The sequence below is a fragment of the Poecilia formosa genome, unplaced genomic scaffold (assembly GCF_000485575.1).
Source record: "Poecilia formosa unplaced genomic scaffold, Poecilia_formosa-5.1.2 Scaffold39, whole genome shotgun sequence".
NCBI lineage: Eukaryota > Metazoa > Chordata > Actinopteri > Cyprinodontiformes > Poeciliidae > Poecilia > Poecilia formosa.
The window spans coordinates 1,797,247-1,818,586 of record NW_006799978.1 but is presented as its reverse complement, the minus strand read 5'-3'; the positions used below and the strand labels follow the sequence as shown (position 1 = coordinate 1,818,586).

At 35.9% G+C, this 21,340-nt stretch overlaps 1 protein-coding gene across 1 annotated transcript in view; it reads left to right on the top strand.

Annotated features, from left to right (window-relative positions):
* rxfp1 (relaxin family peptide receptor 1) overlaps nt 1–21,340 on the top strand; it is a 107,775-nt gene that overhangs the window by 52,840 nt on the left and 33,595 nt on the right. The window contains exons 4-11 of the mRNA XM_007551033.2: nt 6,584–6,689; nt 12,714–12,785; nt 13,267–13,338; nt 17,265–17,336; nt 17,490–17,561; nt 17,725–17,793; nt 17,936–18,007; nt 18,225–18,296. Coding sequence (XP_007551095.1) covers nt 6,584–6,689; nt 12,714–12,785; nt 13,267–13,338; nt 17,265–17,336; nt 17,490–17,561; nt 17,725–17,793; nt 17,936–18,007; nt 18,225–18,296 — 607 coding nt within the window. The remainder of the gene's footprint in view (nt 1–6,583; nt 6,690–12,713; nt 12,786–13,266; nt 13,339–17,264; nt 17,337–17,489; nt 17,562–17,724; nt 17,794–17,935; nt 18,008–18,224; nt 18,297–21,340) is intronic.

Here is a 21,340-nt window from a genome sequence, read left to right as displayed (position 1 = left end):
GTTTTAAATTGCAGAATTTAAAACTAGTGAAGCTAAAGCTCTGCCACTTGCGTTCTGAGTGAAACATGTTTTCACATAAAGGTTTTTTATGCAAAATGTATATATTTAATAGTCTTTTTGAGTCTGTATGCATTTACAGATAATGATTAATTCAATTAGGCATGATTAATTAAATTAATCATGATCAATTGAAATAATCTGATTAATACAGTAGAATCTCGTTCATTTTGTCAAACTAGATTAGCAATATTCTCCCAGTCAAAAGTTAATACATTTGTTTTCTACATGAAGTGACAAAGCCATGAATATGTGTTTGTTTAGTTAAGTCATTTTTTTCACCATGCATGTTGTTCAAGGCCTGCTTTGTGGGGGAACTAACTTAAAGACTGTGATTTTGGTCAATTCATGGCATCAACAAAAAGCTCTTAAGTCTGTGTAGCTTAAATCAAAACCCAGCAGGACTCATTACTTTCCAAGGAGAGGATCAAAGGTATGCGTCTGCTGAGGATAGCATTATGGCAGCCAATGACACTAAAACACAGTATGCTCTTTTTCTCCAGACATCCATGTTTTCTCAATCTGTCTTTCTTATTCTACATCAATTAACAGCCTCTCAGAGGTAAACAAGACTGGGAAGAGAGTTTTTATCCTTCACAGGTGCTGCTCAATTCCTGTTTGAATCTACGTTTAATGTGTTGGCTCTGAAGTAGCACCAAGTTTAATTCATTGTTTCATTAAAGTTAATGATCGGTTGTGCAGCCAGAGAACTGGAGTTCGCAAACGTTTTCTATATCAGTGACACAGAGTTGATTTCAACATGACAGCATGCAAGTAATTTTCAGTTTCTTGCATTAAGATTCTCAGCAGGCGAGGCTTTCGGTGTCTAACATTCCCGTCTCTTTTCGTGCTTCTGCATCTTTTGAGGCTATTAGAGGTCATTCAGCAGGCTGTGAAAATAATGTCGCCCACCACTCAAGAGGTCTCAGAGCTTGGCTTTGTTTATGCTTCACAGACGCAGTGCACAGACGCAGACGCAGTGCACGTATCCTTGTTTGTGTCTCATATGCATGTTGACTTCCTCTCCTGGCTGTGGTAAAAGCAGTCGTACAAAGAAGCCGCCACAAAGCGCTTAAAGTTGAAGCACTTTGGACTTGCCTCTTGGGCATAAGCCGAAATATCCTGAAATATCCAGTGTTTGGTTTGATTTACTATAATTTATGTTGTATTCTAGAAGAAAACAAGCTCAATGCTTTAGTATGTTTTTATTTTCTTCTGTGCCTTCAACTATGTTTGTCAGAAAATCCTGGTTTCCGTTTTTTTGTTTTATTTTACCTCAACTTTTTAGGGGGTTTTATATTTGAGGATCCATTGTTTTGTTTTTTTTGTTATAGAAAATTGTGCTCTTTCTGCATAGATATCGGGCAATTAACAATATAATGTGTTCATGAAAAAGCATTTTTCAGACTAGACATGTTAGAACCATGTGACTCCAAGTTTCCTACTCTTCTCTTCACATTGCATAAAGTTGTGCAAATATTCATATAAACTTAGTAAAGTGTGTCCCCATTGTCAGATCTATATTTTTCCTAAACAGTGACATTACATTTTTATCTGCTTGACAAAAAAATCTGTTCAAGATTTACTCCAAACTTTGGACCATTTTCTGTACTGAAGAATATCAACATTTTTGTTCAGTTTAAAATGATTCAGCATTTCACTTATCCAGTCCAAAGCAGTTCTGAACCGTACTAACAAGGTGTACCTTATAAAATGTCCAGAATATGCATATCTTATCAGAAGTAATAAAAAGAGAAAAAAATGTTGTGTGAGTGACCAGATCTGGAGATATGTGTGTATGGACAAAAAAATGCAATTTATGTCTCCAGACATTCTTTTTTCAAATTTGTTTATCTAGAAGACAAAAAAATATAAACATGTTGAAATGTTGAAGTTGAGCTGAACTGAGCTGGTCTACATGATCACTAGATAACCCTTTGTGGAAATCATTTTTCATTATTCAGATGAGTCATTTTGTTTTCTGCTGTGTCATGGCTGCCAACAGGAGGTTTTAAAAAATCTTTTGCTTCCACTGTTTAGCATCCTGAGTCTGCATCACTGGAAGAGGTGAGCTGCTTATCACCGAGCAGGTCAACGTGAATCTAATATGCCATAATTCTAATACTTGCATTCACATAAAGTGAATCGCATGTGAGATATGTCTTTCTCAGTTATTTATAGTTATCTTATAAGTAACTATAAGATAATAACTATAAATATCTTTCTGAGTTGTTTATAGCTATCTTAGCAGAGGGGTTGTATATAAATTATAATGTGGTAACAGGACCCACCTATTGGGCTTTGCAAACATGTTTATTCCTTTCAAACACATGTATTTTATGTGACCAACACAAAGTGCAACATCATTGTCACATCTGGATGATACTTATTTTTGGAAGAATATCATTCCTACATTGTCACAGAAGAAGAAAATATGTTCCAGTATGCATCCTGGGTGTCCCTCATTTGACCTCTGTTTTCTGTCCTTTTCATTTCAAGGAGTGATGTGTTTGGTGAGTCATGTAACCTTGAGCCTCATCCAGTCATAACTGGCTATTTTTAAAGAACCATCTTTAAATTAAATTCTTTAGTGATCTACCCTGACTCATCAAACTGACTTTATCAAAGTCTGATAAACATGACAAATGTTTAAAACACCAACAAGGTCATTCCTAAAGAGGTGTTAGCTAAAAGACGTAACAAAGTGGATGGATTTGTTTCTTCGTCTTTATGTTCTCTCAGATGGAGAGATTTAACCCCAACAGTCGTTCTGTCTAAACAGACATCACTCTGAAACTGGAAATCATGTTGTTCTCTTGGCACAAAGCTCTGGTTCCTAATCCCAAGATACATTCATGGAATCAAGATTTATTTGTAAACGGAAGCACAAAAATAAATAAACAGCGAGTGAGAGACATATTTCCATAAACTCCAGAAACATTTAGCCTCCAGACTCCACTGGTAAACAAATGGTAAAGTATCTTAGGTTTGATTTTTTAGCTGTAGAGAGTAAAACATTTGACTCAAGATTTAATATGGTGGATGGGAAGATTACAACACATTTACCTTCTGTCAGATTGTATCTTCTTAGTTGTTTCCTAATTTTTAAAAATCCAAATTTCATTTTGTGGCCCTATTTCCTTATTTTACAAACCAAACTGAACAATAGTTTCTCAAGGCCAAAACAATCCAAAGAAAATCCTACATGGCCCAAAAACTATTGTTCAAGACAAATTAACAAACAAACAAGTGTGCAAGACAGCTAATTATTCAGAAATTGGTAGTTTAAATATATTTAATATATATTTATAGACATCCTGGATAATATGTGAAACACAAACAGAAATATTTGTAATACACATACAATCTATGTCCTGCCAAGGTTATAATTTTAACTTACAATGTGATACTTTTCAGTCTGGTAGAAGTAAATATCTTTCCAAACAAAGTATAACTAACTGCATATGTTTGTAACTTAATGGATGGATATGCAATGTCATCTGATGTTAAATTTACACTTCAGGAATATTTTCCCAACAACACCAAGCCCAAACTTGGTTGTTAATTTCCTTCTTTATTTTTTTGTGTCGTGAAACCCAAATTAAATTGGCTGCCTTCCATCTGAGCTGATCCACCGCAGCACAGTGAGGTTTGGGGCCATCAGCTGTTTATTTCAAACAGCCAACTCATTTACTGCCAGTGAAAGATTCCCCAGCTGCTCTACCCTCAATTACTACTGAAACAGCTGTAATCTCTTATCTGGTTAGCGTGAATGGACCTCCAGCCATAATTACTTTCACTTATTGCGGTCAGGCCAGCGGCTGTTTGGACAGTGATAAAAATTATTGCATTTCTTTTTGCACAGTGAAGATTGGACTGACTAAGATAAAACATGTTGGAGAAGAGTCTTTTTAGATGCTTATGCCATATATAGAAAAGACTGAATGACTGTGTGCTATCAGTTTTAGTGCAACTTATTTTAGGATCTAATTTATTGACATGTTGATTTAAAATCTTTCCATTATGAATTTTTAGCTATTTAAAAATCATGAAGAGTAATCTCTCTTCTGGTTTTCCTAATAATGCTTAGAGCATAAGATACTGTGTTTGTGCTGCTCCACCATTTTAACACCATTAGCTTTGGTTCAGTTTGGTAAAACATCCCAGACCTTGATCCTGTTCAGTTCACACATTTAATGAATATAAATGCAGTTATTTAACATTCCTTCACTAAGAATCAAGAGTATCTCTTCTTATGGTGAATGCTAATCATGCCGGTTTGAGATGACTCCACAGCTTCCTACTTTTTTTAATTTGGAAAATTTGTGTAATATAGAAAATAAAACTTTGATGAACCATTTCAAAACTTTTCACATGTGATGTTACATTCATGTTTATTTAGATTAAATTAGCTGAAAAAGAAAAAAAAAACTTCCAATAACTTGATTATCCTGAATCTTGAGGCCATTATTTGTTTAAACTCCTCCCAAACAGTTTAGTCTTCAAAACTAAATGGTTTATTTTCATACCTACTCTAAGAAATTTGTTATGATATTTGGATTAGAGAACATTTTTATTTTAACTTTTTATATGAAACATTTTCATATAAAAAGTTACATAACTTTTTATGTTTTTTCATAACATAGAAAACAAACTACATACTTTTCTGTGTGTAGTTTTATATGATACTACACACAGAAAAGTATGTAGTTTGCAGCCTACATGAAAAAAAAGTGAGCAGTAGAAGCAAACATCATGAAGGAATCATCACGTACTGAACATATATGGATTTAGATTTTAGAAATGCATCTACATCCTGTTTCACTTAATGGTTCTTTATTTTCAGTCCTTTGTATTTTTAGCAATCTTTGCTTTGACTGACTTCTTTTCTTTCTTTTTCTTTTTTTCTTTTTTTTTTTTGCCCAGGCTTGGATTAAGGGTTGTTTCCTTGAAAATGTGAAGCTTATAGGAGATTTTGGCTCTCTACCTCTACACTTTGTTTAATAAAACCATAATCTGAGCATATTTTCAGCATATAAGAAGCTTGCTTCTGCATTACCTTTGACAGATTTGGCCACACCAGTTTATGCCCTTAAAAAGGCATGTTGTGTAATCAGAGCATTATGGAAACGGTCACAATAATTTAGGTATTCATGTTGGGGATTTCTGCAGTGTTTTTCTCAAAGCTCAAAATAAAAATATCCATACACGAAATTAAGGCTATGGACATCAACTGAGGTTCTTTTTGTTTTGTTTCTTCATTCATTTTTTGCTTCCATTTTGGAGCTTTTCTCTTGCAGCTGATTGTTTTTTTGCCCAAATTTTACCTCAGACTCTTCAAAACTTTCAGGTTGGATGCATCAGGCATATGGAGCTGAAATGGATGTTATTTTTATTTAGAGCACATTTCCAACATCCACAATTTAAACCAAATAGATTTGTCTAAATTTGTAATCAACATGTTGATTATCTCTGTGATTATTAGGCCTGACTTGGCTCCCATTCCCTTATCTATCTGCTTTAACTCACATTTGAGAATCAATGAAACAGATATGCTCAGGACCCACATTAATCTATTCATCAATGCAAAACTGCATAAAAAAATTTAACTTATTGCCTTTCAGCAACAACATATTGCATAAGCAGTTGCATAAATTTTGCAACCTTTTTCCATCTTGCATCTGAAATGGTTGTTGCTATTTTCATACCAAGCAGTCCGGTGTTAAGCTGAACTATATTTGTACTGGCACACAGTATGAATTAGCCATTTAAAAATCATGAAATGGAGCCAATTATAATAAAAGATAGGACATTTCCTTCCTGTGGCTCATTTTGATGACATTACTTGTTTATTGGAAGTCTTTCTTATGCTCTAAGCATTATTAGGAAAGCTCACCAGAAATTAGAACAAAATAGAAATTATTGATTGAAGTCACAGTTGAGGGTTCATAAAAAAATCATCACTAAGTAAGTTTGCTCTTTAGAATTATTGTCCAAGATCACATAATTCCTAATCAATGATTAGAATCCTATTGAAATGTCCATTTATTTTAGAAACTTTACCTCCAACTGAAACATATGAAATTTGCTTTAGAAATATACTTGATTGATTGAAATATGGCTTACTGAAAATGTGTAATTATGTGTGATTAAATGTGCTGTTCAAATAAAACCTTTCATAAACTTTTGTGGCTCATTTTGCCCTCAAATATTTCCAGGTGTGATGGATTTTTCCCCACAGAGATAAATAAATATCCTGTTTTAGTAAATTATATCTTCCATATTTAAAAGGTCAGATCCAAATTGTAATTGTTTATAAAAGCTAGGTTAACTTTATAATTAAGTCACTTTTTTGTAAAACTCTTCTTTACTTTTTTTTTTCTCGCCTGGTGGTTTAATCTGTAACCTTTCATTCTTCAGCAGGTTGTCATTCCTGCAAGCAGCTCCACTCATAGCTCTGCAGGATGACCATTTGATTGACATGTCCTCTGATGTCCTTTTCCCGCCTCTCTCCCCCGTCTCGCAGTGCTGGGTGTCGTTCCTGAGCTCTGCCAGTGCCGAGACCTGGAGCTGGACTGTGACAGCGCTCAGCTAAGAGAAATCCCTGTAGTGGCGATAAATGTCACCGTGATGTGAGTAGAAAATAACCCCTTCTGTTTTAGGGATGGCCTTTTTTCAGCTTCATAAAGCTCAACAAGTCATTCATCAAAAGCTTTCACTGTCATTTCTTATTGGAAGTGTTGTCATGGATGTCTGCCCTCAAGGACCCCATGTTGGGGAAAAAGGTGAGGGCCTGTCATTGTTGAAAAACGTACTCAAAAACAGAGAAGTGAAGTCTTACCTTGACGAGTGTTTTCACTTTTTCTACTGCATAATAGAGAAAATTATGTTACCCAGTCGCCTAAATTAACCACAATTATACATTCTTAGTTGATATTCATATATAAAAATATTTTTTTGAGCATTTAACAGTTTCAGTGGAGAGGAAGCTAAACATGATCAGTTCAGTCATCTGGGAAAAAAATACACACACTTTAGATTTAGGGTTTTATGAATCAAACTAAAGTTTGGTCTGCTAAAAATCAGCCCCTTATTGAGAAATTATTGCTTGTTGGAGGTGTGGACTCTGTTGAAGTTTTAGGCCTGATTTTACCTAATTGCTTTTGGCCATGACGTATGTAATGCACTATAGCTCAATGAAGCTTTGCAGCTAAAATGTTTTAAATGTTTCTCGTCCTCCAATTTTAATTGCTCAATATTTGGAAGTGTGAACAACGCGGACTGAATGGCTTCATTTACTTCCTCTACTGCCATTTCCAAACTACAGCCGTATAGACAGTTTGTAATTTGAAAACAGCGCAAGAAATCAACATCAATTGTTCACAGCAATAGATTTGTCTAAAGAAATCAACCTCAATGGGAGAAATCCAAGATGGAGCATTAAAGGGAAATAAAAAATCAAGCTGAACGAGGAGGTGATGAGCAAACTGACTAAAAATGATTCATAAATCTAGTCTGAAGTGCACAAAACACAACAGGTTCCACACTGTAGTTAAACAACAAGGTTAAAGTCCTTGTCAAACGGCGTTTGACTAAAGTCAAAAGGGTTGGAGACAGCTTTTTATTTCTCTTTCTCACTGTTTGCGTTTTAATGATGATTTTTTTTTATAAACTCTTTCTCACATCCTGTTTTTATTTTAATTATGTAAAGCACTTTGAAATGCCTTGCTGCTGAAATGTGCTATACAAATAAAATTTGATTGATTGATTGAACAAAAAAGGAAAAGTGTAAAATAATTATCCAGTCACTTAAATAATCACATTGGCAACAACATCAAAGCATCTGTATGATTTTATCCTTCTGTTATGACTGTGTGGAGACTGAAAAGTTGAAGCCTTCATGTGTTTGTTGCTCTGCTCACTTAAGGTCCCACTCCAGGATTTCAAGGTTAGGTCAGAAACTTGACTGGATCATTTTTTTTCATCCATTCCGTTTCAAAATTGCTGCTGTGTTTAGGATCATTGTTCTGTTGGTAAAGCAGTTTGAGCCAGAGCTCAAGCTGGCAGGCAGGTGACCTCTGAGTTGACCCCAGAATATTTTGAGTCCATGATGACTGTGAAGTACCCTGATAGTGTGGCGTCACATCATGACTGACTGTCGGAGTCGGGCGTTTACTGTTTAGTTTTCTCCAAACGTGGAGTTCTCCACTTTGATTACGTCTGTCCTTTGGGCTATTTCACTTTGTTACTGCAAATCTTTAAAAACTTTTATTGGCAAACATAAAGTAGCATTTAATTGTGACATGAAAGGCAAAACATGCACGTTTTCAACACTTTATTTTACAATTAAAAGTTTGAAAAGTGTGTTGTGTCTATTTAGTCTACATAAAATCCAGCCAAACCTCTAACCTTCAGAAGTCACCTAAATAAAGCGGTGTAATTTAATCTCAGTCAATGTAACTTTATAATGTTGGGCTACTTTATGTAAATCTGTCATGAAATTCAAATAAAATATACTTTGCTACAAAATGTGAAAAAGAATAAAAGAGCAAGAAGACTTTTGGAACGAACTACAGCTGCTGAGTTTTTGTCATTTTGCTTGTCTGACCTTGGGATGACTTTGCTGGCATGTCCATTTTGGAGAAGATTGACGGCTGTCTCTAATGGCTTCCACTTATAAATAATCTATGTCACTGTAGAAAGTTGGACTTCAGATTATTTGGAATTGACTTCATAATTCTCCCAGAAACAATTGCTTCCTAAATGTCACTGCTGATGTCTTTCCTGATGGCAGTGTTCTAAGACAGCTGCAGACCTGCCAAATCTTCTGCTTATAAATAGGTTGTCACGGTGATCAGGATAAGATACTCAAATGAATTTGATCAGCATCTTTTCCATGTTGGCTTTTGTTTATATCATTGTGTGTTTTTGTATCCTTCCTGTTGGATTTAAATAATTGTACCACCTACTAAAAGAAAAGGCAGTTTTCCTGATATCAGGAAGTTGTACGTCATTTCTCTGTAACTACCTCCATGTCTCGCTTGCGCTGAAGTCAACGCCTTTCCACAGTTAGACTGTAAAGGCTGAGAGGAGAGTAATTTAAGTTCAGATTGTACCTTTGCTCCCATATCTTTATAATGACACAAAATTGCTGTTGATTCTTCCAGCCATGTACTTTTCAGCTTCCAAATCTCACTGATTTCATTCATCAAGACTCTCCCAGTGGATGAGGATCTAAACTCTGATTGCCCTCTTTTCTGTTAAAGTTGGTGAGTGTGTTCGTAAACAAATGGTAACATATTTAGGTTGTTCTTTGAACAATAAAGGTGCATTAAGGAGGTTCTGGCAGACTACTTGACATTACATTTTCATCTCCTAATTGTTGCAGTCCTTCACATGTAACTAGAGCTTTAACCACTCTGGAGCTCATCATTGGTTAAGTGTTTGTACGAATGCTGGTTTTCCATTTTCTTTCTAGCTTTTGAGGTTGTTTTGTGCCAAAAAATTGATTCACACAAGAATCCCGATTCTCATGCGAATCGATTTTGCTGCAGCAAAACAGAGGATACAGGGAGGGAATAATTCCATATAAGCTCTGAATATTATTCAGAACTTAGTAAATGCAAATAAGACACTTTAATGTCTCCATGTGTCATTATGCTTTGCAGAGCAGAATGACCATGATGATCCTTTACGTGCTTATAGATTTAAGCAGAAATCATTATGAATTATAGTTTTTAATTGAATATTGATTTTATCAAATTGTGGCACCAAAAATCAGAATCAAGTCGAATCATGACACAGTAAGACTCCCAGCCCTACTTAGTTTCTGTTTTTTAAGATAATTTTATCTGGGAATGCTATCATGTTCTACACGTTTTTATGTTTTCCTGTCTCCAAATCCTCTTTTTAATTAAGGCCTGCTTTAGTTCTGTATTATATATGGAAGAACCAATTTTATTCAAGTGTTCAAAGAGGAATGTGTTATAACCAGCAAGTACTGCCTTCACCCTGACATGAGAGGCACTTGTTTGACCCCTGCTGTTTCACAGAATGAATGGCTTCACTGATTGAGCTCTGTAATCCTGGTATTTTAAACACACCCCTTTTTAATTAATGATTTTATTATGCAGAATCAGCACCATGCACGTCTGGTCTGTTGATTTTCAATTGCTCTACACCTACTGGTGCTAAAATACAGTGGCGGGCCGTGCATTTCACACCTAGGCCTTCAGTAGTGCCCGGTCTGAATCAATCCAACCCTCAATAACTATTTTATGGCTAGAAAACTTCTACTGCAAGTACAGCTGCGACACACATAAAAAAGCATCAAAAATAACCTGATAAAATTGCAATACTATTTAGGAATATAGCAACATTTTACTCACCAAAAATCCTGATTATTTGTACACAAAATTCCTCTGTTTTTGGATGCAGTGCTTTCATCGTGCCTCCGAAATGAAAGTTCCTGCTTGCCCAAAAAAATGACACAGTCTATCAGTCTTTTTAAGATTTCCCTATTTTTCTTCACCTCAAAGAAAAATAGGTCAACTCAAAATCTGATTGGTTGAAGCAACAGTTTGATCGACATTTATTTTATGCTACATGGCCCGCAGAACTGATTGTGAAGGCCTCCAGGCAGATTTCTTTGACCCTGGCAACAAATAGTGGCTGAAATGTGATTGGTTCAATGCTTAAATATGAAAATACATGTCTGGAAGCAGCACAGCCAGGGGGTGAGCAATGAAAGGAAGCGGATAGACCATTTGCAATTATTTAATACGTATTTATGGACAAAATATAATTAACATCAGTCTGTGATTCAGATATTTTTAGGCCAGCAGAGAAGGCCTTGCAGGCCCTGACGGCCCACCACTGCTAAAATATGTACTTCCGCCATAAACAGCAGTCGATCTGGCTGTGCTGTTGCACTCTGAATGTTTTCAACAAAACTGTGAATCTGTGAATTTCTTATCAGCTCGAGTGTGTAAACTCCTCTTTTAACATTTGTTGGGTTTCTGAAAAGCTGAGTGTGTAACTCCAGGATGTAAGCAGCTCTCCAGCTGGCCTTGTCTCACATCATAGCAGATGTTGAACGCAGCCAAAAGCAATGGAGCATATGTCTTTGTCCATTCATCATCAATGCAGAAAATCCCATGTATAAACCATATTTTGAAGTGGGAAAAAAAACTAAGCAGAAACAAATAACTAATTTGGAGTGAAGCTAAAAGCTTTCAAACAAACAGTCCTTTTTTTTTTTTTGGACATTTTTTTTTGTCAAACAACATCACACAGATAAATTGTTGTTTAAAATAGTGGAGAAATATTGCACCGCATTGGGAAATTGAAAAAATAAAATGTCTAAAGTGGAGTCCCAGTCACGTCTCATAAATTACTTTCCTTTCTGTCCTTTACAAAAGCAGGCATGTTGGTGGTCTTTGTGTGAAAAAGTCAAGATGTTGTGTTTGGCTGTCAGCTTAAATTTCGCAGCTTACCAGAACAGAAGAGCAAAGAAGATTGTCTTATAATTTCCCCAGAGTCCATAGGTGAACACATCCAAAAGTCTGGTGTAACTACAAGTGATGAAATTACACTTTAGTGACATTCTAATCCATTCAAAGGTTTGGAAGCAAAAACAGAATCAACTGGAAGATTAGGAGCCTCTTGATAAAACAGTTTGTAAGCTTGACCGGGTGCAGCATGTTTATGGTTTTAATTTTCTAACTGCTAACCAAGTGTGAAAAGATCTAAAAAAATATTATTATTCATCAGGCTTTCCTTTGGTCTTTGTGTGATAAATCATTTGAAAAGTTCTGTCTGATGTTATTTACCTTGCCTTATATTCAATAATTATAAGTACATTCTAAAAGAATGAAGCAAACATTAGAAAAAGGCGACATTATGTTAAGAACGCGGAATGAAAATCTCATCTTTTGCAAATGGAGATGGAAAATGATCATTTGTGTGAGGCATTTTAATGGTTTTTATAATGCGAGGACTATTTTAATTTTATTTTAATTTTTATTTTATGTTAAAGACCAACTCAAAATAGTGAATAATTCTGGAAGGAAAATGAAACACGGTTTTCAAACGTTTTACAAAGCAAGCATTTGTATTCAGTCCTTTTGAATGGAGGTCCATCTTTCCACAGAAAAATTACCTTACATGTACAACCACAGCTACAATGGGATGGCTTAGGTCACAGCTTATTCATGTATTACAGGGGCTTAGTCAAAGTCTAGAGCTAAATTCAATCTGACTGGAACTGAGCCATTTCACAAAGATGGGCAAAAATGTTGTCTAGTTGGCAAAGCTGGTAGAGAAATACTATAAAAGACATGGAAACTGTGGTTCTGCTACGCATTTACTCAGGGAGGCTGGATGCATTTGTCAAATGGTTCACCTTTTTACTGCAAAAGATTTCCTAAATAATCCATCATTTCCTTCCACTTTGCTGACATGCATTACTTTGTGCTGGTTTGATACATAAAATCCCATTAAAATATGTTGAAGTTTGCAGCTGCTACATAACGCAATGTACAAAAAATCCTGCTGATTAATAGTTTGGCAAGGCTTTAATTATTTTAATAATTTTTAATGATAACTATAAAGTGGTCTGCACACTAACATGATCATAATTCCTTCCTATTTCTCAGGTCCTTACAAAGAAACAGACTTCACAGGCTGAAAGCAAAAGGATTCTTTAACTATCAAAGCCTTCAGAAACTGTGAGTTTCCATCATCCTCTCTCCATATACACACAAACTAAAGTTACTTAAACCCTGTGCATGAGAATTAGCTGCAGACATTACGAGCCTTGGAAGGCTGTTGGGCATGCTGGCAGTGTTGATTGTTCTGCCGTGCGTGTGGATGCTTTTGCCACTGACTTGTGCTGTTTATCAAGCTTGCACAGTGTCACTGTGAGGACAGGTCTAATCCTTTGCCAGAACATGTTTTGCATTATTGGGATTGTGGGTTTAAATAGATTTAAAATGTCTATTATGTTTACATAAACAAGATGACTGAACAGCTGTTAGTAAAATATAATAGTAATATCCTACAACACGAGGATGTTACCCCCAAATTTAGGCCTTCCTGTATATAAGCAGATTTCTTTGTCAGTCAGCCCAACCATATTTTGGCAACGTGCCTGTTTTTGTTTGCTCATTAATTCATCAGCCTCAAGATGTTTCTGTGCTTCTTCTGTAGATATCTACAGCACAACAATATTCAAGATGTGAATCCTGATGCATTCAGGGGGCTTCATAATCTGACAAGACTGTGAGTAAAGTAATAGTTTTTCTAATTACTAGATGTTTATTGTAATTAGATTATTATAACTTTTAACAGCTCTGTCATTATTCTGATTCTAACCTCAGATCATAAATGTGTGTGTGAGAATAAGTTCCTTTTGGATTAAAATCAAACTCTTATTTCATAAAACATGACCACAGTAGCTTGTCTGGTATTAAATATCACAAGTAAGAGACATGAACTCCTTTTTATTCTAGTTCTCATAAACTGTTTATTGATATTCCTATTGATATGAAGGGCAGCTAAATAAAAACAGCTATATGGGCTACAGTTAGAGCGCTTCTTTGACCAAATAGGTTCTGCACTATGGCTATTAATAGATAAATTATATCACCTTGTGCTCACAGTCAGATTTTCTTGCCCAAAAAGATATTTGTAACAGTAGGTTCTGGATAAATATGTACCACTTAATTATAACATAGTTGAGTGTGGCGTGAGCGCCCCTGCTTCCTCCACAGATTCAGCTACGTGTGTAACGGAAAGCGAAATCAGCCAGAACCCAAAACGCAGCCAACACAAGAGTAGGTTCACCAAATGTCTTTATTACAAAAATAATGGTAAGAAGGGGCTAAACAGGGTGTCGTCACGCTGGTTGGTCAGGAAGGGGGAAGTCCACAGGGGTCTGGGATCCAGCCGGGGAGGAGTAAGGTGGATGGGCAAAGGGAGGACTTGAGGGCTCAGGGGACAAACAGATGACAGGGACAAAATCCACCAACCAGAGGCTGAGTCATGGAACAATCCAGGTTCATTCACGGGAGGCCACAGGCAATGAAGATCCAGTAATCAGAAAACTTAAGGCAAGGTCAGCAAGGTCAGAGTCAGGCAGGGTTCATCAACAGTAGGTCAGAAATCATCCAGCAGCCAAGGGACAAGGCAAAAACTGTGGTCAAAAAACAGGCAGGATCAGAAAATCAGAAAACTTTGAAACATGAGACAAGGCTTGAAAGCTGTGACTGGGGCAACATGATCTCGCACTGAGCTGGTGACGAGCAGCTGTTTAAAGAGGGCGCAGCGCAGGTGAGGGTAATGGGTAATCAGCACAGTCAAGGTGGAGCTGAGGGGCTGAGATCATGACAACGGGGGAAAAGCTGAAGAGGTTTAATGCAGTACGGAGAGAAGACAATGGCACAACCACCAAAACAGGATATTCTATTCAAAACACTTCTTCACAGTCACAGATTGTGAAACAAACTGCTGATGTCAGCAGTTTGATGGTGGAAAGTTTTTCTGGAAGGAAATATGTTGTTTTTACTTTTATGTACTCGGTGACTGTACACATGAAGATGTACATCTTTTTTCCTGTCAGTGTCTGTGCAAAATAAACAAAACTGAATGTTCAGAGACAATGACTATATCAAAATGTATATTTTTATTTATTCAGTAAAAACAATAAATGAAAAGTAAAACTGAAACATGTTTTACTTGTGACTTGCATGAGAGCAGAGAGCAGATATTACCAGCTCTGTAAGGTTCTTATAATGTGAGCCATGATTGTGAATGAATAAATGCTAATGGTCAAGTAAAGCAGGTGTGAGTATGAACTTGAATGGCTTTGTAAGTAAATAAATAAAAGTTGATGAAGCTAAATGACTTCAGTGAGAGACGGTGTCCAGTAGATAATGACTTATGAAGCACAGTAGCACAAATAAACCCTTATTATTAAAACACATGCTACATTTACAGCAGGTTTTAATGAAAAACAAAAAATGTAAACAAAAACCACTAAAAAGGAACAATAAGAAAAATAAACAAAATTCTCCTTCAAAGATATTAATCATAAGAATGGACATTATTGAGCTCATTTTAATTTATCATGTGATCAATTGATTAGTTGCTTATTGACAGTAACGATACTGGTCAGAACTGGAGCATAAAATGATTTTATAACTTACAAAAGTGAATTTTATTTTTTAAAAAGATTGTTGTGTCTGAAATGGAAATAATCATCATTATTTTTATCTATGACACTGTATGTAACCCATATGCTCAAACTATGAGGTAAGCCAAAGTCATCGTCTTTACAAACAAATAGGAACCTTTCAGGACGACTTCAAGTTTTAGCTGTGTGTAAATTTAACTAAGCACCTCCGAAAAAAGGTTTGATTGTTTGAAAAATGCCATCACAAAGAACTGAAGGTGGAGCGCTGCAGTCCAGGTTGAGCTGGAGAGATTTTCTATGAGTCAAGGTGTCGGAGCAGGATGCCAAAATCTGAACTGGTGCAGAGCTTACTTTTCTGCTGGCTGTAGATGAATGAGCAGAGCCGACACAGGCTTTCACAGAGATAGGGAGGCGAGTAAGGGAGGAGCAAAGCTGGCTGGTGTTCAAAGAGGAGAAAACTGAGAGGCTGGAGCAGAGCAGGGAAATTACTGAAAACTCTTCTAGACAACAAAGAGTAGTCAGCTATGGCGTAATCCCTCAAGAAATAGCGGTCGAAGAGTTTCGGAGCTCCAGTACTGCACGTTTACTGCAGGGCTTGATTAGTTATTTAATGTGTAAAGGCCGTGAAGAAAAATGTTTTACTAAGACGAAGACAACAGAAATTGAAACAAATCTACAACAAATTTAGATATGCTGGAAAAGAAACAATCATTAAACTTTAACTGTTTTAGATTAGTTAGGACCAGCAAACTTAACTCTATTTTCTAGATGTCATTTGCTGATAAAACTTTTTTTTCACTTTGCACCAATTGGTTGAATTGGTTTTTAAAAAACATTTAAAGCCGTAAAATGGAAATGTTGTTGCTAGGACATTAATCATCTTCCAACAGATTAGGGGGATATCATGTCCTGTTACATATCAACAGATTTTTGTAGGGTTTCCTCATAATGTATGGAAAACTAGTTCATCTTTGCCTACTGGTTACTTTAACGTTGCTAGTTATTATTTCAGGATTACCCACATTCTCACAGCTTATTTTAAAAATTTTCTGACATTATAAAACATTCTAAAAAAAAAAACTTCAGCACCTTTGAACTAACTTGGAATGTCATATTTTATCAAAGTTTGAAGACACCTTAATGTGACCTTTTCAATAAGATTTCATAGTCACATAAATCACACATCTGTAATACTGCACGTTATTTTCAACCATGTTGTGCATGACCTCACTTTTCAACGACTTTTATTATAGTCCATATGTTTCTATAGTGTGAGGCCAGAGCCATTCTGAAACCTTCAATGAAACATAATTTGTCCATCATTGTTCCTTTGTAACAGCAGATTTTATTGAATTTGTACCCATATGACCTAAAATGTCAGCCTAATCTGGAAGAAAATTGGTTCAAATGATCGAAACAATCTGAGACTCACCAAGCCTGTCATAAACTAGGCAGCAGTATCACTGTCCACAGAGAGTTGAGTTATTCAGCATGGACTGAGAGGGTGCAAAACAAGAAAAAAACTTTTCCTCCAAAACTAACACCTTTCAGATTGACTGATATTTGTAGCTTCCTACACAAGGCAAGATAAATGTCAAGTGAGATAAAGCTGGAGCTGTTTCATTGTTGAGTTTTTGTAATTCTGTAACTGATTTTGCCTACTTGATCACCCTGGTTGTTTGGAAGTGTTGTATTCTTCTGTGCCACATTTGTTTGTTTGACATGTACTGGTCACTTGCTCAATATTGTTTTTTAAGAGAGAACATGAGAAGAGGAGAGAAAACTGCAGTAAACAGTCTTCACCCACATATTCACCCATGTCAAACTACTTGAATAATTCTTAACCAAACATTTATTTATTGGAAGCTACGTGTGCTAAACGTTTTCAAAGTTAGCAAAACGCTAATGACTGAGTATAAGCTTCTGACTGACGCTAAATACAGGCTTAGCTTTGCTTGTTAGTTTCATGTGTCATATACAGAGTAAGGTAACATTTTTATTATTTTTTTTCCAGGTACCTGAGTTACAACAAGATAATAGTATTGATGCCAGGAGTGTTCAAGGACCTGCACAAGCTGGAGTGGCTGTGAGTCAGCAGCTGTTATGTTCCATTGTTTCCTTTTTCCTCTCGTCCTCCTCTCAGTGTTATATTATACACCACACGTATCTCTGCTGAGGCGGTTTTATCTGAATCAATGATCCAAAAATAAGGCGGAAACAATATTGTTTGTCTTTTCAGGATCCTGGAAAACAACAATATCCATCAGATATCTGCCATGACATTTTCAGGACTGAACTCCCTTGTTTTACTGTGAGTTTCTGCCCTTACATTATATACTTGATCTTTTACTTTCATCTCATGTTTTTTTGGACTATTTGAAGTGGTTGTTGTTCTTCCCCTGTTAAGAGTAAAAGTGTCTGAACATGAAGAAGAAATGAGCGACACTGTGTTTCTTTTTGTCTCTGATTGACAGGGTTTTGTTGAACAACTCCCTGGCAAAGTTGGATGACATCTGCCGGGAAATGCCCAGACTGAACTGGCTGTAAGTGGGATATCAGAGAATATCACAAACTGTCCTCTCATAAAAGTGACAAGACCTTTGATGGGTTTATTCTCTCTGTGTGTGTATCTATCCCCACATACTCTCTGTGTATGTGTGTGTTTTCCAAAACATTTCCTTGCAGGGACTTGGAGGGAAATCTAATTGAAAAAATTGGAAATGCTTCTCTCCATTCATGCACCATGTTGACAGTTCTGTAAGTGTAAATTTGCATAACTTAATTCATAGCTAAGGCAAAGGTTTGCTCTCAAAATATTTACTTCTGACTTAAGCTTGCAAATCCTACCCAGATTCACTTAAAACTGAAGCCACCTTGCAGCCAGAGCATGAAGTCAATACAGGCGATTCATTAAACGGAAGGAAGAGGCTTCGAGGAACAGCGGAGTAATTCAGTGCTTATTGACTTTTTCCAGGGTGTTGCAGCGAAACCGGATCAGCTACATACACGAACAAGCATTCTCAGTCCTCCAAAAGCTCGGAGAATTGTAAGTTCATTTATTTTATTTTCAAATCGCACAGAGAAACTATTCTCAAAATAAAAAGAGACAAAGTTTGAGTTGCTTTTGAGAAAAAGGCTGAATGAACCACGTTAACATGTGGATCACTTTGAAAAGCGTCACATATTGTCTTCCAGTTCCAAGGACATTATCAAAACATTGATGGAGTGTTTGAAGGAGTGTGTGAACAGTACGTTCTGAAGGAGAGCAAATTTTAAGGGAAAGATTTCACAATGTCTAATGAGCTCACAGTTATGATGGAGGCTTCATTGAACAAACTCATGACTGCTTTGTACTACTTGCAGTTAAACTGAATATGATCATTTAGATTAGCTACTTTATTGGGGCGCATTAGTTTGCTCCTTTGAAATGATTTTTCCACTGCGATATACATTTCAGCTAATGTTCCCATTTTAAGAGCATTTCTTTTCTCTACAGGAGGATTATTTTGATTATGAACTCTTGACCCTTCTGTTTCTAGAACTACAGATTTGTTCTCCTTCACTAACTTTCTTAACTGTCACAAAGTTTCTCACAAAGTACATGTAATGTTTTTTATTGAATTTTCTCCAAATGTCTGAACCCCAGAGGATATTTTTTCTGTTTTTCATTGAGCTCATGACTTTTCCTGGAGTTTTTCCAACTGAAAAACAAAGTAAAAAAATAAACAATAACTCATCAGAGGCCATTTTCATTCCAGTGCTGTACTATATACCTCCCCAAAAATAATCCACAAAATATATCACAAAACAAGTTACTTCTTACATACAGGTCAATTTGAATAAATTGATATTTAATTCATTTAAATAGTTAGATTGAAAATATATTTATATAGGGATCAATCACACTCACAGTGATATATCAAGTTTTTAGTTATCTTAATTTGATCATTGTGGTTTACATGCAGCTTCTGAACTTTGGAATATTACGAAAAAACATTTTTGTTCTGAAATGAGATCCTACTAAAACGTTTCACCCGGAACTACAGAGTATTTACACTCACTGCTTGGTCAAAACTTTTTTTGCGTAAATTACTGTAATTAATACAGCATAAAATGAAGGCAATTAATTCATCGCTCAAAGAAGTTTAGGGTTTTATTTAATATTTATTTAGCCTTTAGTTTACCAGGTAGAATGTTGGAAAACAATTTTCATTTATAAACCTGACATGACAGAAAAAGTACAAAAACACATAAAAAAAAACATTTGAACAGAAAAGCCTCAGTAATGTCTCTTCTCTTTGTAACAGTAAAGTAGTATACATCCTGGATGCCATCTTGGATAAATATTACTTTATTAATCTAAAATGTCCTAGCATGTGATTGTGTGTTTTTGTTAGCTGTAAAAGAACTTAACTCTGTTTGTGTAAGAAAAATGATTTTAACTTTCTGAATAAAGGAGATTAAATGAATTAGCTTTCTAAACTATTGTGATTTATTGAGATGCTCCTCTAAATTGAGCATATTTAACCTTTATAGCCAGTATTATACCAAGTGTCTACTGTTTTACTTTTCAGACTGGGTATTATTTGACCTGTTTCTGTACAGAGGACACCATTCCACTCCTGTTGTTTGTATATTTCTGGCTTATAACCACAGACGTGCTGCGTGTGCCTGCAGATGTGAACCTTTTACTTCAGATCCTGTCTCCCTCTTGAGTTTTGAATAGTGCCCTTTTGCATTTATCTTCATAGCATCCCCCCAACTGTATGTTCCTTTTGTTTTCTGTGCCTCACTGTTGCCTGTACAAAGCTGATAAATGCCTCATGAGTTTTAGCATCTCCTGTTCCAGGGACCTGTGAATTTTTTATGCTCCTCTAGCAGTAACTTCGATAGCCGGAGGCAACATATTGTTTGTTCTCATTCTCCAGAACACACTGAAGGAAAATTTCCTTAAATTTTGCAGTAATGTCGCTTTGGATTAAAGGGTGAACTACTTAAAATTAGTTGGTCATATCTCAAGATTACTGTGACCCTTTTTGTCCTGCCTGAAATATAAAAAATGGGCTGCAGACATTTAACAGCAAGGGGGTAATTGAAGCTTTTGTTTTTCCTTGCTGGATATTTGAGGGACAGAAATGTGTCATCTGTAAAATTTGAACGCTATTGCACCGTTATTGTAACATCAGACACACCTTCTTTGTCTAGGCTGTGAAAGCTTCAGGCTAATTCCAACTGCTTGGGTTTGACTTTGAGACTTTGGAATAAATTAACTTAGCGGGAAATATTTTAGATAACGTCAAGCTCTTTACTTTTTTTTTTTTCTTGCAAATACTTTTTTGCATCCTTTTGTCCAAGATAAGGCCTTCCATGACTCTTTTATTATCACTAAATCCCATCAAAGCAAAATAACCAGTGTTGTTTTGTTTCTTCTCGACTCTGTAGCCAAAAGCCAGTTACATTTCGCATGACTTTATTTATTCTGTTGTACTCACAACATAATTAAACGCTCACCAATAATGCACATTTCTGCAAACTCTAAGATTTTATTTTGTCAACCTTATTAAGCATACAAAGTGTTGATAATAGTTGTTGGTTATTTAATCAGAAACAAGAAAAACAGAGAGAATGCATCTCGCAGCTCTGGCTGCTGGAAAAAAGTCAGTTTTAGCATTTTATAAATGTTTTTTAGTTACATGCATTGAACTGTAAATTGCTATAACAATAAATCTTCACTACAAAGACTTCAAAGAATGAAGATAAATCATGATGTAACATTAAAGCACTGCTTACATCATTGTACCTTAATCAAGTTAAGATATCTCTCCTTGCAAAAAAGGCGACATTTGTCTTTATGTTTCTGCATCTTAAGATTCCTTTCTGGTTAAGAAGGTTATGAATTCTCCCTGCTATATTTGTGGTGCGGTAGGTGATTTCAAACACAGGTAAGCATGTCGACACTAACATTTCCTTGCCAGTGTACTTGTAAACTCATATGTTAGTGTTATGGGGAGTATCGAACGACAACAAAAGGCGAAAGTTTTCTGCTGCTTGTGGTGAAATCCAACACATGGGACAGAATAGTAACAACAG